The 15,155-nt window shown below is 47.2% G+C and overlaps 1 protein-coding gene across 1 annotated transcript in view; it reads left to right on the top strand.

Annotated features, from left to right (window-relative positions):
* The window catches only part of IMPG1 (interphotoreceptor matrix proteoglycan 1), a 1,638,967-nt gene extending 1,624,184 nt beyond the window's left edge, over window positions 1-14,783 (top strand). The window contains exon 18 of the mRNA XM_085609628.1: window positions 14,753-14,783. Within this exon, the coding sequence (XP_085465754.1) occupies window positions 14,753-14,783 (31 nt within the window). The remainder of the gene's footprint in view (window positions 1-14,752) is intronic.
* Window positions 14,784-15,155: the final 372 nt, after the last annotated feature.

The following is a 15,155-nucleotide window of genomic DNA, read 5'->3' as shown; positions in this document are numbered from 1 at the left end:
CTAGTGTTAGAGGAGTGCCCCTCCGCATCTTGGGCATGTGTTTCCACAAGCTTGCTCCCCAGTCACCTTCTGGGATCATGTGCATTCTGAGTGCTACCTCATTTGCTTTAACCAATTTACCAATATCGTCCCCCTCTACATAGCTGGGTTCCAGATCTTGCAGTATAGGGACTCTCACCTCTCCAGTGGTAATCGAGAGTATACCGTCACCATTGTTCCTGGACTCTGAGGCTTGTTTTGCTTTCATGTCCAGCTCCTTCATGCTCCCTTCATGAGTCAGTGATAGCTCCTTTTCAGCTAATGATATCTCAGACTTCTCCTTTGCCCAGACTCTCTGTGCCTCAGCCTTTCTCTCTTATGCATCCCTCTGGGTCAAGTCTCCACCATCTTGCCTTTGAACAGTTACACCTTGAATTCACTCTCTGATTTCCTGTCCACCAGATCCACTGGGGATGGGTTGTAGGCTGAGGTACAAGTACTGAATCCCACCACGGAGCACCGTGAGGAATTGAGTTATTGGCTGAGGGGGGTGAAACCCTACTAAATAAAAAAGCCACAATCCTTGTCAGGGTGTACCACAAAAAGTCAGTAAATTAACCTGTACTTAACACTCTGGTAGCTTGGCACAAAAGCAGTCAGGCTTAACTTAGAGACAGTGTGTAAAGTATTTAGGCAGCACACAAACACTAATATACTGAACAAACAACACAAGAAAAATCCCACACCAATTTAGAAAAGTAGAGTAAAATGTAATAAGTTATTTGACATCAACATGACAAAATTCTAATAAATAGAACTGGATATATGCGATTTTAAAGATTTCAGGTAAGCATAGATCTTAAAGACAAAGAGAGGCACTCACAGTTATCTGGTCATGTGAGACCAGGAGAAAGTCACAAGTTCAGGCAACCCGGGATGGAGATTGGGCAGGATAAAGGGGACAGGGTAGTCTGACTGAAATAGTTATCTTCTAGAGCCCAGCACAAAGGCATCTGTTCATGGTGGAGGAGTCTGCGAGAAGCAGGGAGAGCATATCAGATGGTCATCGCTGTAGCGCGAAGAGAAGACTGGGCGTTGTGGATGGTCATCATGGACAGTTGTCACTACCGCTCGAAGGTCCTGTCAGGTAGCATGGACTGTCGTTGCTGGAGATTCACATTGGAGGTCAAAGCGGGCTGTCTATGCTGTACAGCAAAGTGCAGATCTCGCGGTGCGAGTTAAATTTACTGGTGCCTCACATTGGTGGGCGGCAAGATCTGTATGCAAACTGGTCCATTTTTTTGATGCAAAGAGTCCAAAACTTCAGGATTTTTTCTATTTCAAGGGGAGCTCAACTAATGCAACGCCAAGGGTTCAGGACCTGGGAGGAATGTCTTTGAGATCAGGAACACACTCCAGCAGAATTAAGCAAGACTCAGGCAGGTCCATGATGTCCAGCCAGGTCTAGCTGGGAAGATGCAGAGAGGCCTCTGAATCTTGTTGTGTCCCTGCAACTCAGAACATGTGGTCAGTCAGCTGAATCTTGGAGTCACTTCAGCCTGGGGTGAAATGGGCAGGTCCAGTGTTCTTTCTCAGCTAGCAGGACAGGCCACAATCTGCAGAGCGTCCTCCTTCTGTAATATCCACAAGTTCAGGAGTGTACTGAAGAGCGGGTTTGAAGGTCCCATATTAATAACTGGTGCTCTCTCTAAAGTGGAAAAACATTCTACAGTTTTCCACCTACCGATGTGTTCTGTGTGTGTTTATGCTGGGCCAGTACCTTTAAAGTGCAAGTTTAGTAGGTGACAGCTCCGCCCCTGATGTAGTCAGGATGGCCATCCTGCCAACACCCAGACCCTCCTTTTTGATGCTGTCTGGGAGGAATACATATACTTAGTCATGTGACCCTAAAAGTGGCATTTTCAGATTTGTGACTTAAAACTCAACTTTACCATAAAAGAAGGTTTTAAATGATAGTTTCTCAGGCACCACACATGGCTTTCCTTCTGCTCCCAAACGTTTTCATGTATTAAATAGTATAACGTAACCCAATGTTATACTATGTGGGAAGTAGACCTTGCAATAAGTAAAACTTAAAAGTACACATCCAGCCTTTTGAATACAACACACCCTGCCTTATGAATCCAATCAGCCTTTCATCCTTCTGGAGTCGATAAAATTAGTACCATTGAGTTGGGTAACAATAAACATCTGTTATTCAGTGCTAAGGTACCCTTCTGGGTGAATGTGCACTTTACAAATACACGTTTGTTATGTTACGTTATAGGCTGTTTAAGGCGACTTATATGTAATAAAAAGGTAGGTTTACGCCTGGCAAAAGATTTATTTTGGCAGGTCAAAATGTCAGTTTAAAACTGCACACACAGGCTGCAATGGCAGGCCTGAGACAGTTTAAAGTGTTACTTAGGTAGGCGGCACAATATTTGTTGCAGGCCCACTAGTAGCATTTAATTTACAGGCCCTCGGTGCATGTTGTGCTAATTTACTATGTGCTTAAAAGTACATTAAATGTTCCAAGTGGGTGTAAGCCAATGTCACCATAGTTAAAAGAGAGAGCACACTCCCTTTAACACTGGTTAGCAGTGGTAAATCACACACAGCCCTAAAAGCTAACAAAAATGGGTTCAGAAAACAGGAGGGGTGAAGGCAAAATGTTTAAGGGTGACCTTGCAGAGAGGGCCAAGTCCAGCACCTAGCTACAGAAAAATTCAGTTATCATACAACAACTCTTCTTCCATAAACAGCCTTGTCGCACTATGAGATTCAACTATTTAGATCCATTTTTTAACCCAAAAAATGGTAAATAATTATTTACTTATTTATTTTTAAAAGCGCAACATTTACACCTCTAGGCATCCGAGCGCCTTTAGCAGATGCAACAATGACAGACAGGCAAAAGACAAAGAAAGGGCAGGGATCAGCAAGCAGAACATGTAAATCTTGTTAGATGGACCAAAGAATACAATTGTAGGAGATGGAAGGGAGATAGAAGGGTTGGTAGTCCCTCATTTTGGTGCCTGGACCCAATAAGCTCTATTACTTTAGTGGAAAGTGGAAAGTGAGGAACAATCAACAAATTATTTATGCCAGATCAGAGGGTTTTTCATGGAACAGACAGACTAATGGATTGCTGGTCACAAAAAAACTGGTCAGAATTTACAACTAGTATTTTTACAACAAGTAAATAATTTTTCAAACCATTACATACATTAATAAATCGTTTCATAGAATTCTGATTCGGTGTGAATGGTAAACTGACCTTCGTCATGGATAATATTAAGGTAGGTTGCAAATTGCGACTCAATCTGATTCATGACCATCACAGGGATGGCAGTCCTCCCAACTCACACAACATAGGCTCCCACAATCTATGCTCACTTCACAAGGTCACTTGGTGAGCAGCTCATATAACGAGGTTTAACGCAATTACCTGGATACTCCTATAAAGAATAAGGGGCATATTCACAAGGAACTATCGCCGAGTCAACGGCACTTTATCGCAGCCAAAGTTGCGATAAATCTATCGGCCCATTCACAAGCTGGTGTTAACAGCCCACAGCACCAGTTTACCCACGATAGCAGCTGCAAAAAACATTGCCACAGAGGCCCCCCAGAACTATCGCTAATTAGATGCAGAGTGGGCGTTCCCGTGCCAAAAGCCGCAACAACATCACACCTCAACATTCTCAACTACCAGACAGAACTGCGATAAAAACACAAAACAGGCGATAAGGCGCGTTAGCACCAGGAAATCTACACCTACTCTGACCTGGTGTAAAGTTGGACGGCACTTGAACAACAAAAGGGAGCACAGCCCAGGGCCACATCAGAAGGGCAACAGATGCCATGAAGCCACCCATCATGCTGCCCGTACACCCAAGAGGGCCACGACACCACCCCCAGGACCACCCCTCCCTGGCACCCCCCGACCAAAGACATGCCACATCAGCTACACCTAAACATGCACAAAATAATCCCCGCCTGACGTCGCACAATCACAACTGGTGACATGCATGTGTCAACACAGAAATGAGCAGCACACATTCACTTTCGAAGCAACAAATTAAACTTTATTAAAATGAACACTGAAATGAAGACACATGGCCGCTCCCCTCGGGACAATCCATAGGTCACAGCCTGCAAGACAAACAACATGATGAGAAGGTGTGTCCTGCACACATCAAAGGACATAGACTGTGAAGGGGAGAGAGAGGGGGAGAGAGCGAGAGAGAGAGAAGAAGAGAGGGGGAGAAAGAGAGAAGACAGAGGGGGGAGGGGGAGAGAGAGAGAGAGAGAGAGAGAGAGAGAAGAAGAAGAGAGTAGGAGAGAGAGAGAAGAAGAGAGGGAGAGAGAGAGAAGAGAAGAGAAGAAGAGAAGGGGGAGAGAGAGAGAGAGAAGAGAGGGATAGAGAGAGAAGAAGAGAGGGGGAGAGAGAGAGAGAAGAAGAGAGGGAGAGAGAGAGTGCCGCCCCTGCGCACCCAGGCCACACTGCTCACCTGCTGCCACCGGTGTGTCTCCAACTACGTGCCAGTATGTATCGCAGTTCACCAGGTCACACATCTGAGTCAGAGCCGTCAGCTGAAACAGAGTCCAGATACATGACAGGCACAGTACACACACCTGCCCGCCCATGCACACTCAGGCAGGGGCACTCTAAGCCCTTCCGCCGCCCATCAGAGAATTCCCGTCCATGCACACCCAGGCCGCACTGCTCACCTTCCACCACCGGAGCGTAGACAGGAGGTCCCACCACGTGCCACTGCAAGCCACAAGCCTGGGGCCCGTGGACATGGAACCCTCCACACCATGCAGCCACGCTCCGCAGGCCACCAGGTCTCATGTTTGGTGCTGGGTCTTGATTACTCCATGGCAGAGGACATACCAGTGCACCCGGCACCATCGCAGGCTGCATACCCACTCAGCCCAATGGGTGACACTAACTCTGGGATCCCGGAAGCAACGCCACGTGGTGGTAGGCCCGCGCTGCCCGCTGGCTCTGGCCTACACTGCAGTCCAGCAGGGCACACTAAACCTGAGCTGTCCGGACTGCCAGGATGGAGCATCATCTCAGGCTGCGCCCGCTCAGCAGCTTAAGGTGCCACTGACTCAGTGCACTCAAAGTCACCGTCCCGTGGCAGGGTGCCTGTGCCGTCCGCAAGGCCTCGGATGCCACTAATCCTGTGCAACCCCAATCTGCACCACGTGGTGGTAGGCTCGTGCCGTGCGCCAGGCCTCGGATGCCACCAACCCTGTGCGCAACAACTCATGGGCCCTTTATGAATGAGAAGCTTGGAGCGGCCGTCATCCAGTCATCACCGGAAGAGGGGAATGTGACGTCGTCGGCCCCTTATGTTGGCGGAGTCACATGGCCAGTGAAACCTGTGCCGGATAGGTGTGGTGTGTGTGCAAACCTGCCCTCAGGAGTGGCTGTGACATGCTGACGACTAGACCAGTGACCTGCACACCACCAGTGAGTACGCCTGTGATGGGTAACAATGATGGCCCCCCCTCGGTGCGTCATAGGAGTGGTCTGGCCTGCCGTATGCCGGACCAGCACAGGGCTTGCCACAATGGCTCGTGGACTCGGGGCGTGGTCCAGTTCATGTCCGGACAAGGAAGTGACTGATGCATGTGTCCCTGTTGTATTGTTCACGGGACCAGGTACACAAAATGCAATGTCGCACCCTCTGACTCGCATCCCACAGGATGAGCATCATTGACGCAAGGGAAGGCACTGTCCTCGCATTCATCCACACATCCATACCTGAATGATGTAAGACATGACACAGCAGTGCAGTTGTGCAGTGCAGTTATGCAGCTGGAGCGGTACAGGGCAATGCCGAGCACACTACACAATATGGGCCCGTGGAGGGCCAGCCAGAGTCCATCCGGGGATGACATGTACTGCGGAAGAGGAAGGGTACAGTCCGCAGTCTGTCCGCCATGTCATTGGTCGTCGAACAGGATGTGGCAGTCCATGTCGCTGTCCAAGGTGAGTGCATCGGAGTGTATCGAGGGTCAGTGGAAGGTCACAAGGCCATGCGCGGCACCAAGCAGAAACAAGCCAGGTGGCGGAAATGAATGCTAGTGCCTCCTGATCACAAAACCATCCATGTCCTTGTCCCTGGAAGTGTGCCCTGCCCCCCCTGTGGGTCTTGCAGTACCGGCTGCACATCAGAGGCCTGAGTGGATACGTCTGCCGCACTGTGAGGCACTGACATACCAGGGGGTGGGGATGTGGAGGGTGTGGGGGCAGCAGCATTTATCAGCGCCACACCTTGTGGCGGCAATGCCATGATGGAGGTCTGCAGGGCATGATAGATCCCAGCTACATTTCGATGATGTGCAGCGGTGGCTGCCATCCTTTTCCGCCTCCATACGCACCATGTCGTCCCTGAGCCTCCGCATTTGTGCCAGCTCACGGCTGGTATCGCTGGAGCCACGCTGAGCGGACAGCTGTTCTACTCTCCATGTCATGAATCCAGCGATGTCAGTGAGGGCTCGTTGGAGACCATGGGGCGGACATAGACACCCAAGGATGGCGTCCAGTTTGGCAGCCATGAGTTCAAACCCCACCCGCACCTGCTCAGCCGTCTCCCTCTGGCCCTCCAGCAAACGGCGTTGGATGGCTGTTTGTTGTTCCTGGGGGACTTGGGAGGGTGCCGGGGCTGTGGGTGCCTCCTGCTGGGTGGTTTGGGTGGTGGGTGGGGTCTCCTCGATGTATCTGGGCTGCCCAGATCCTGGCGATGAGTCGTGGATGAGGTCAATGATGTCTAGGAGGGTTTGTGCGTCAATGCTGGTGTTGTCCTCCTCATCATCAGTGAAGAGTGGCTGGGACTGCTCTGCAGGAGGTGTTGATGATGCCCCTGCGATGTGAAGGGGAGATGGTGTATTACAAGGTGTCCACATGTATGTAGCCGCATGCTACAGGTTGACATTCTGACAGCATAGCATTGTATATTGTGACAGTCTGTTGGTCTGGACGAGGTGCCAGGGTCATTGTGGGTGTGTACAGTGCCCTGCTTGATTGTGCATGTGTGCCATCGTGCCCATCTCCACCCGTCCCCCCAGTACCTGGTGGTCACTCACCCTGTTGAGGTTATGTTGTGTCCTGTCGAGCAGTGTCCGGTCCCCCGACTCCGGCCACAGTATCGACACTGATGACTGTCGACACCAGCTCCTCCATGTCATCCAGCATGAACTGTGGCGCTGGGCCCCCACCTCCGGTCTGCATTGCTGCCTTCTGGTTGGCGGAGTGTTTCTCCTTGGTCTTCCGCTTGATGTCATTCCATCGCCTCTTGACCGCGTCCATTGTCCGCTTGTGCTCTCCGACGGCATTCACCTTGTCGACGATGTCACGCCATATTCCAGTTTTGGTGCCCAATGACACGTTGGAGGTGACGAAGAATTGTTGATGGTGTTCCATCACCGCCGTGACTATGATCCTGTTTGCCTGCGGACTGAACGTCGTCTTCCTCGTCTTCTTGTCCTTGCTCTTCCCTGCCCCCAATGTCCCGGGCTGGTCGTCCGGGGTGCTACTGGGGTTGCGCTCGTCCTCTGCGCCTGCTCCGGCTGCTCCCATGGTGCTTGGGTGTAGGTCAGTTTGGGTGTGGGTGTTTTTTTGACTTTTATGGTGATTTTCTCGGCCTGCCAGGTGTGTGTTGCAGGCCTGGTGCTGCTTATCACTGATTTCCTCATCGCGCTTTGGCCCATCGCATGTTTTTTGGTGTTGTGGTTTGTGGTTTTATCTCCGTCGTGGTGGTTGTATCGTGGACATTGTCCGCGGTGTCGGCGGACTATCGCATGGTACCGCCTTGTTGTGAATTCCACGTTGACACAGGGTTATTTTCCTGCGATATTGGAAGTTGTGTTACGCTACTCTTGCGGTAGTTATCACACGTTCTTGTGAATATACCCCTAAGTTTCCAGCTAATTGTTTGGAGGCTCTGTGCGGCCAATGTCCATTACTGGATGTGAAACCTTCATAGCAACTCAGCTGCAGCTTCAGAAGCTTTGTTTTGTGTGTAGGAGGCGGAGGCAGTGAGTTAAAGTGCCTCAGGATATGCTTAGCACAAAGACATGCCCTTCTGAGGCCCCGCACCCACCTGACACAGTGAAGAAGTTTCACAAATCTCAAAGAAGTGACTGAGATTACATAATCAAGTCTTACAACCATACTGTGTATGATCTGTAGCTGGGAGACAACAGTCTCTGGAACCCCAATGTGCAGAGCATTTCCATAATACATACCCAAGAGCAATAGGATTGTGGGTCCCCTTTTCTTAGCATGTTAGTTTGCCTGCACAAAAGGAAAAACCTTCCACAGATGGTGAAGATGCTAAAGTTATTTTTATAAGAACTTTGGCGGTAAACATGAGATATTAGTCAAAAACAAAGACCATTTTTTAGAACTGCAAACGACACTCTCCACCCACAACCAACAATATAGTTTTTTACCACGGAGTTAAAATAAATTCTAGATCATTCAACTCTGAATGACAACAAGACATTGTACCATGCAGCCAACAGTTCCATTAATTTTGTGTGTAAACCTGCAACAAAAGTAATTTATTGTCCAAGTACTAGAGTGCATTAAAGCCATACAACCAAGTGAGCTCCCCTAGTGGGCAAACGTAGGGGCGCATTCACTCATGCAATGGGGCAAAGCAAAAGAACAAACTGCACTGTGTTGTGTGAAAGGGTGAGAGCAGAAATACTTCATATTTACAAAAACTTTTAGCATTTCTGCTCTCTCCTTGCACTAGCGCACTGTGTGTTGCCTTTTCGCTAACGCAGGCACCCTTGCACCATAAGGTAACAGTGCTGATGTTCTTATGTCACATGCAGGATTGTTTTTCGTTATAAAGGGATACCGTCCTGCACAAAAATAATCCTTAGAGGCATATTCTACTTTCTCTGTGTCCTGCACAATGCGGCACAGATGGAAAGAGGAAATGACAAGGAGAAATAAAGATATTTCTCCTTGTTACCGCTCTCTTGGGTAGGCACACCATTTTGGCACAAACCTAGGTCTACAAGTATTTGTAAATCTGGATTTTTGTCAAAATGGCATGGGTGGATTCAAGGGAATGCCTGTGCTCCACCCATGTAACGCCGACCTGACACAAAGTAACATGAGGCAGCAGTATGCACTGCATTACTTTGTATTTATTAAACAACACAAAGTAACTTTGCATGACTTAGTAAATGCCAAAAATTATTCTGTGTCAAGGTGAAGCAACCTAAATACAAAATCATAGTAAATCTGGGCCATATAATTTAAATAAAACTGTGAAAAAGCTGGTGATTGAGGACCCCACATATAACATATTGATCATCAAACAATATCTGGGGGAGACACAGCCTGTGTCCAACTCTTCAAGGAGAATACAAACCAGTCTAAGGCAACATCAACAAAGTCTGCAACTCTGGGATCAAGAAAACGAGTCAACCAGGTTGGAGGCATCAGACAGATCAATGAATAAGAGCCTTGCCACCCCGCCCTCATCCATGGTAGTCCATGGCTCATTATGGTTAAGAAGCATTAACATGTTGACCTCGAAAACCAGTCTAAGAGACATCATAAAGGCCATCAGCCTTCAGATGGCATTTCATCAAGGAGCCAAGACAGATTTTTTTCCTGAACTTCCAGATAAGGGGAAGCAACATATTTGGCCTGTAGCACCTCAACTCACTGGAGTCGAGATAGGCTACTTAAAGAGCACAATGACCAGTCAGTTCTTTAATACTTCTGACAAAATACCATGGAAGCCTAAGAGATTGATGGCATCATTCAGTTGGGTAGAGATTACTCGAGTCAATGCATGAAAGATGGAGACCAGGCAAAAATGCTAAAGCATACCAGATTTTAGAACAATTCAGGCTAAGCTGACTTGCAGTTCATAAGAGTGTCCCAGTGCAGTAACCTTACAAATCTGTTCCCAGAAACCAGCAAAATCACCAAACATTATTTGACTGTAGCCTTGCTTTTGACCCTTTATACTTCTCTTCTGCCTTTTAGCCAGGTTCACGCTATGCAAATGTTATTGTTTCCAGAGGAAATATACACTATGCATTGTCAACATAGCCTTCATCTCTTCCAAAGAAATTAAGTGTGCAAACAGCTGGCCACAGTTAGCGACTGCTTAAGATTGAAGTCCTTAAACTGGCATAAGTTGACACCACTGGGCCACCATCCTTTGGACAGTGCTGCCTTCCTACTACAGGACATTACCACCAATATAATGGTCATCAATTAAGAAAACGCACCTCTGCTTTCAGGTTTTTTAGGGAGTGTGTGTTTGAAACATTTTTTTTCATTAAGCCAATGGATGTAATACTTACAAGGATACAACAATGGAAGCTTATAGGCAAACTCGGTAGCCAGTGTGTTGAAGCCGGGTTAAACTTGACTAAACACTTTTGAAATGAATAATAGCCCATTATAACCTCCGAAACCCCAATTCAGCAAAACTGTTTCTTCTTAAGTCTTCTGAAGGTTGGATATTCATGAGGCCCATCCCAACTGAGCACCACTGTTTTTCCCTGAGTCTTCCGCCTTCTGATGCTTGAGTATTTGCTCCATGTAAAGGCATCTTCAGCTCTTTTCACTGGGCTTATACCTGATAATATGATACATTCTCTACTGAGAAGAAGTTATTCCCATCCTCAGTCTGGTCTGAAGATTTATATCCGTTAATGCTTTAATGTCTGTCATAAGGGTCCCATTCGAGTTACTCTTGTCCCCCACTTTCTAGATGTGGGTTTTGTAGAGACCTGTTCCTCCCTTTCTGACTCCTTGCAATTTTGAAAGGACCTACATGTTTCTCACACACATACACAATGGGTGATGTAGAAGGAAGCGCATAAAGATGTACTCTTGTCTCCAAGGAATAATCCATTGTGCTGGTCACTTTTTTTGTCTTTCCTCCCAAAATGATCTTGTTAGACCTGGTACCATTGGCGTGAGTCTCCCTTCCATTTTTCCTGATTGCCTCCTCTGTTTTTTATATGTTTTGCTGGTTTAGATGCTTTGGGCATTGTACCACTGCCATTCAGTGCCACAGTGCAAGTGCTCCCTATGTTAAATTGATGTATTGATTAGTGACTCCATGAATGGGTTATTTGATTTACTTGTCAAACCCTAGTACAGTGCACCATGTGTGCCCAGGGCTTGTAAATCAAATGCTGCTGGTGGGCTTGCAGCACTGGTTGTGCCACCCACAGAAGCAGCTTGTAAAGTGTTTCTCAGGCCTGCTATTGCAGAGCCTATGTGCAGTCTGGTACTGCCATGTTGACTGACCAAGTGCACCCACTTGCCAGTCCCTAAACCTTCCCTTATCTTCATATCAGACACCCCATTGGTAGGCCCAAGGGCAGTGTGCATTGCAAGTATAAGGTAGGACATGCCCTGGTGTGTGTGTAATGTCCTAATAGTGAATTACAGCCATTTTCGTTTTTCACTATTGCAAGGCTACCTGTTCCCCATAGGCTAGAATGGGCAGTTTGATTATTACATCTTATAATCCTAACTGACTCAGGGAACATGGTGGAAATTCGAATTTAGTATGCCTGAACTCAGAATGATAAAATACATATTTTAGTTAAGTTGGTTTTAACATTCTGTGTTTGGAAATACCACTTTTAGAAAGTAGGTATTTTCTTGCTTAACTGTCCAAGCCTGCCTCTGCTAGGTTGTGTATTGTTTGTCTGGTTCTGTGACTGACAGGGGCTGGGGATTCCAGGGGAAAGGGTGAGTCAGCACAGGGCTGAATAGGAAGATCTGCATGTGGATGGGTGGGAGGAGTTGCACCTGGGACCTGAATAGGGCTGTGCCTTCCCTCCACAATGCTGGCTCTACCTCCTGTGGTGTGTCTGATGTCTCTGCCCTGCACTTTGAAAGGAAAGAAGGATTCAGGTAAACAAAGTGCTCCAGGACTGAACCAGAACTGGTTTGAACTCTGCCTTCAGAGAACAAAGAGAAAAGTAGTATAAATATGGGGACCCAAACCCCAAGACTTTAGACCACTTCTGGAACAACAAGAAGGAGCCTCTGCCAAGGAGAAGAACCAAAGGAAGCTGTAAGAGTTGGACTTCCCCCTGCCAGTGTGCTGTGTTGTTGGGTTGGCCTGCAGTGGTGTCTTCATTGCCGAGGAGAAGGAACTTTTACAGAACTTTCATCATCTTGCAGAATATTTCTCCAAGGGTTTGAACTTGTTCTTGCCTCCTGCTGAAGTCTCAGGGACAACAGACTTCACCACCAGCTCCCCTCTGAATGTCCTTGCTGGGAATTCTATCTGCAGAAGCCTGCGTGTCGCTGGGAGCTGGAAGCGCGATGCACCGAGAAGAAGCGTGTCGCCGCCGCAGCTGTGGCCATCCCATCGCCGGAGAAGCGTGTCTCCGCTGCATCTCCCAGAAGCGTGCCTTCATCGCAGCTGTCTGCTGTCACATCACCAGAGAAGCACGTTGCAGCCGTGAGGGTCACCGTCGCATCATCGGAGAAGTGTGTCGCAGGGCCTGTCGCGGCTCCAAAGTACAGAGTCGCCGCAAGTCTGCCAGGGCGTGTCGCATTGTCTCAACATCATCGCATCAAGGGTGCCATTTTATCGCATCGCACCGGATTGCCGCATCACATCGAGGCACCATCTTGCCGCATCGCAACCGGGCTGCAGCACAAGAATCTACGTATCACCTCCTCTCCGGTAAGGATCAAGACTCATCACCTACTCTGCGCAAGCATTGAGGCGCGACGCATCGTCTCTCTCGAAGCAAGGAACGAACGCATCTCCAACGCTGCAAGCCTTTTGTTTATTTTGCGTTACGCATCCAGGTACTTTTGTGAGAACTGTGTCGCATTTACCAACAACTTGAACTAAGCTAATTCTACCATCTTTAAGTCAATTTTGAGTACAGTATTGTGGATTTTTGTCGTTTGTGGTCTTCTGTTAAGTCTGTATAAAGAATTCTTATTTTTATAAAACCTGTGTGGTGTCCATCTGTAGTGTTTTCACTGTATTACTGTATGTGTTCACAAATGCTTAACACACTGCCTCTGAGATAAGTCTGTCTGCTCGTGCCAAGCTACCAAGGGGGTGAGCAGGGGTTATCCAGTAGTGTAATCCCCTTTCCCTGACTTAGAAGCAAGGATCCCTATTTGGTCAAAGGTACCTACCTCTGCCAACTAGAGACCCCCAGTTCTAACAGATCTCATTCCTTGTCTCGAGCCACCTATGCCACGTCTTGTTTTCTGGTTTCTATCAGGTCTTTGTTCCCAGTCGCTGCACAAGGGATTTTTATTTAAGCCCATGGCTAGTGCTGCCAAATCCTGACCTTGCAGTCTATCCTAATTAAATCCTCCATTCCACTTCCCAGAATATGAAAGAAAGAAATGTCAAATAAATAATGCAGAACAAGCTCATTTAATTCCTGATTTTCTTTGATTACTTCTCAGCACTTCATCTCCTCTTTTTACCTATTGAACGATATACATTGAACTTATTTTTCCTCCAACCTGTGAGGGGTATATATATTAAAAGTCACGCAGTGCAGCACGACAAGTCACCTTGCTGCGCTGCGTGACTTGGAAAGGGAAGGAATGTGCCGTATTTAATATTATACTGTGCGTTCCTGTTTTTTCCCCAGATATGGCGTTCACTGTGCCGCCTAGCACCAATGCAGGCGCCTGTGCATCATAGTGCAAGGATGCCTGCATTGTAAGCAGGATTGCTTTTGTGCACGAAGGGCTACGCTCCTGAACAAAAACAATCTTCTGAGGCATGTTCCTCTTTCTATGCAGCACACATAGAAAGAGGAATAAGCCTCCCAAGATTGATTTGTGCAGGAAGGGGCACCTTCCTGCACAAAAACAATCCTGCATGCAACAGACACTCTTGCACCGCGACGCAAGGGTGCATGCATTGGCACTAGGCAGCCAAAACGACGCCAGCGCAGGGGAAAAGGCAGGAATGTGCCGCAGTCTTTTAAAAACAGCGCACTCCTGCCCTTTCCCTGTCACTCAGCACTGGAAGGTGACTTGCTATGCTGCACTGCGTGACATAGCTCATAAAAATGCACCTTAGCGGGATGAGAAAGGGGGACAAAGTGTTAATAAAGACGTGAACTTTCTGTCAAATTTTTATGACGTTTTAGTTGCCGGGCTGATAGCTTAGGGAACGAGAGGCATTTTCACGTTGCATTTTGAACTTTATCACCAGCAAACGTTTGTGACACGTCATTATGGCCGTTGCTGCTCAATAATTTGCAAATAACCACATTTTTAATTAACTTGCACCAATAGTCTGTAGTGAAAAATGGAATGGAAATTCAATTGCCAAAGGGTTTTTGAAAAGTGCTTGAAATTGTAAACGGAGTCGGAAGTCTGGCTGGCCTGTGATTACGTGGCGAATAGAAATGTTAGTGGGATCTGAATTATAACTTACTTTCGAACTGGGAACAGTAACAAAAGAAACTTTGAAATATGTGTCTGAAACAATTAAAAGCAAAATATATCATGTAACTTATACAATGCAAGCCAATATTTCACTTTGAACATTCTGCTAACGCATGGACCATTTTAACCTCTGGGACTTGTGATTTATGGGCTGCAGGGTCTCCAGAGTAAAATATAAATAGGTTTATACTCCCATGGCCGGCACAGCACAGTGTTCATGTTTATGTGCGCGCGGGCATCAAAGCTCACTTACGTTATTGACGCAGCTTCTTATCTCTAATTCTTGGCTTTTTTTTTGTGCAGGTATCACACGCAGCAAACTCAAACGTGGTAGACTACTTCTACAGTTCTCTTTTTCGGGAAAAAGCAACATCAAATAAAGACAGTGCGTGAAGGAGTTCTGCTTCCACAGGAATGCACCGGATTGCAGGAGAGAGAGTAGTGAAAGATGCGTTTTTATTTAATTATGGAAGCAAGCACACTGCGACATCCTTATGCATCCAAACAGTGGTTTGTATGAAATGCACGCACACATCTGTGCTGTACACATCCACCATGCGTTCCAGCCATGTGCATTCCAGCTTTGGTCCCGAATTAATGAGTATAATTGTAGTAAGTCCTCACTGTGTTTCATTTTTACATGTGCTGAGCTTAACTGAAGAACACGTTCTGTTGTACGTTGGTGATGAATAGTAAAGTACTAAAA

Source organism: Triturus cristatus, chromosome 6 (assembly GCF_964204655.1).
Source record: "Triturus cristatus chromosome 6, aTriCri1.1, whole genome shotgun sequence".
Classification (NCBI taxonomy): Eukaryota; Metazoa; Chordata; class Amphibia; order Caudata; family Salamandridae; genus Triturus; species Triturus cristatus.
Note: the sequence above shows the minus strand (reverse complement) of the source record. Positions and strands in the feature narration are given on the sequence as shown.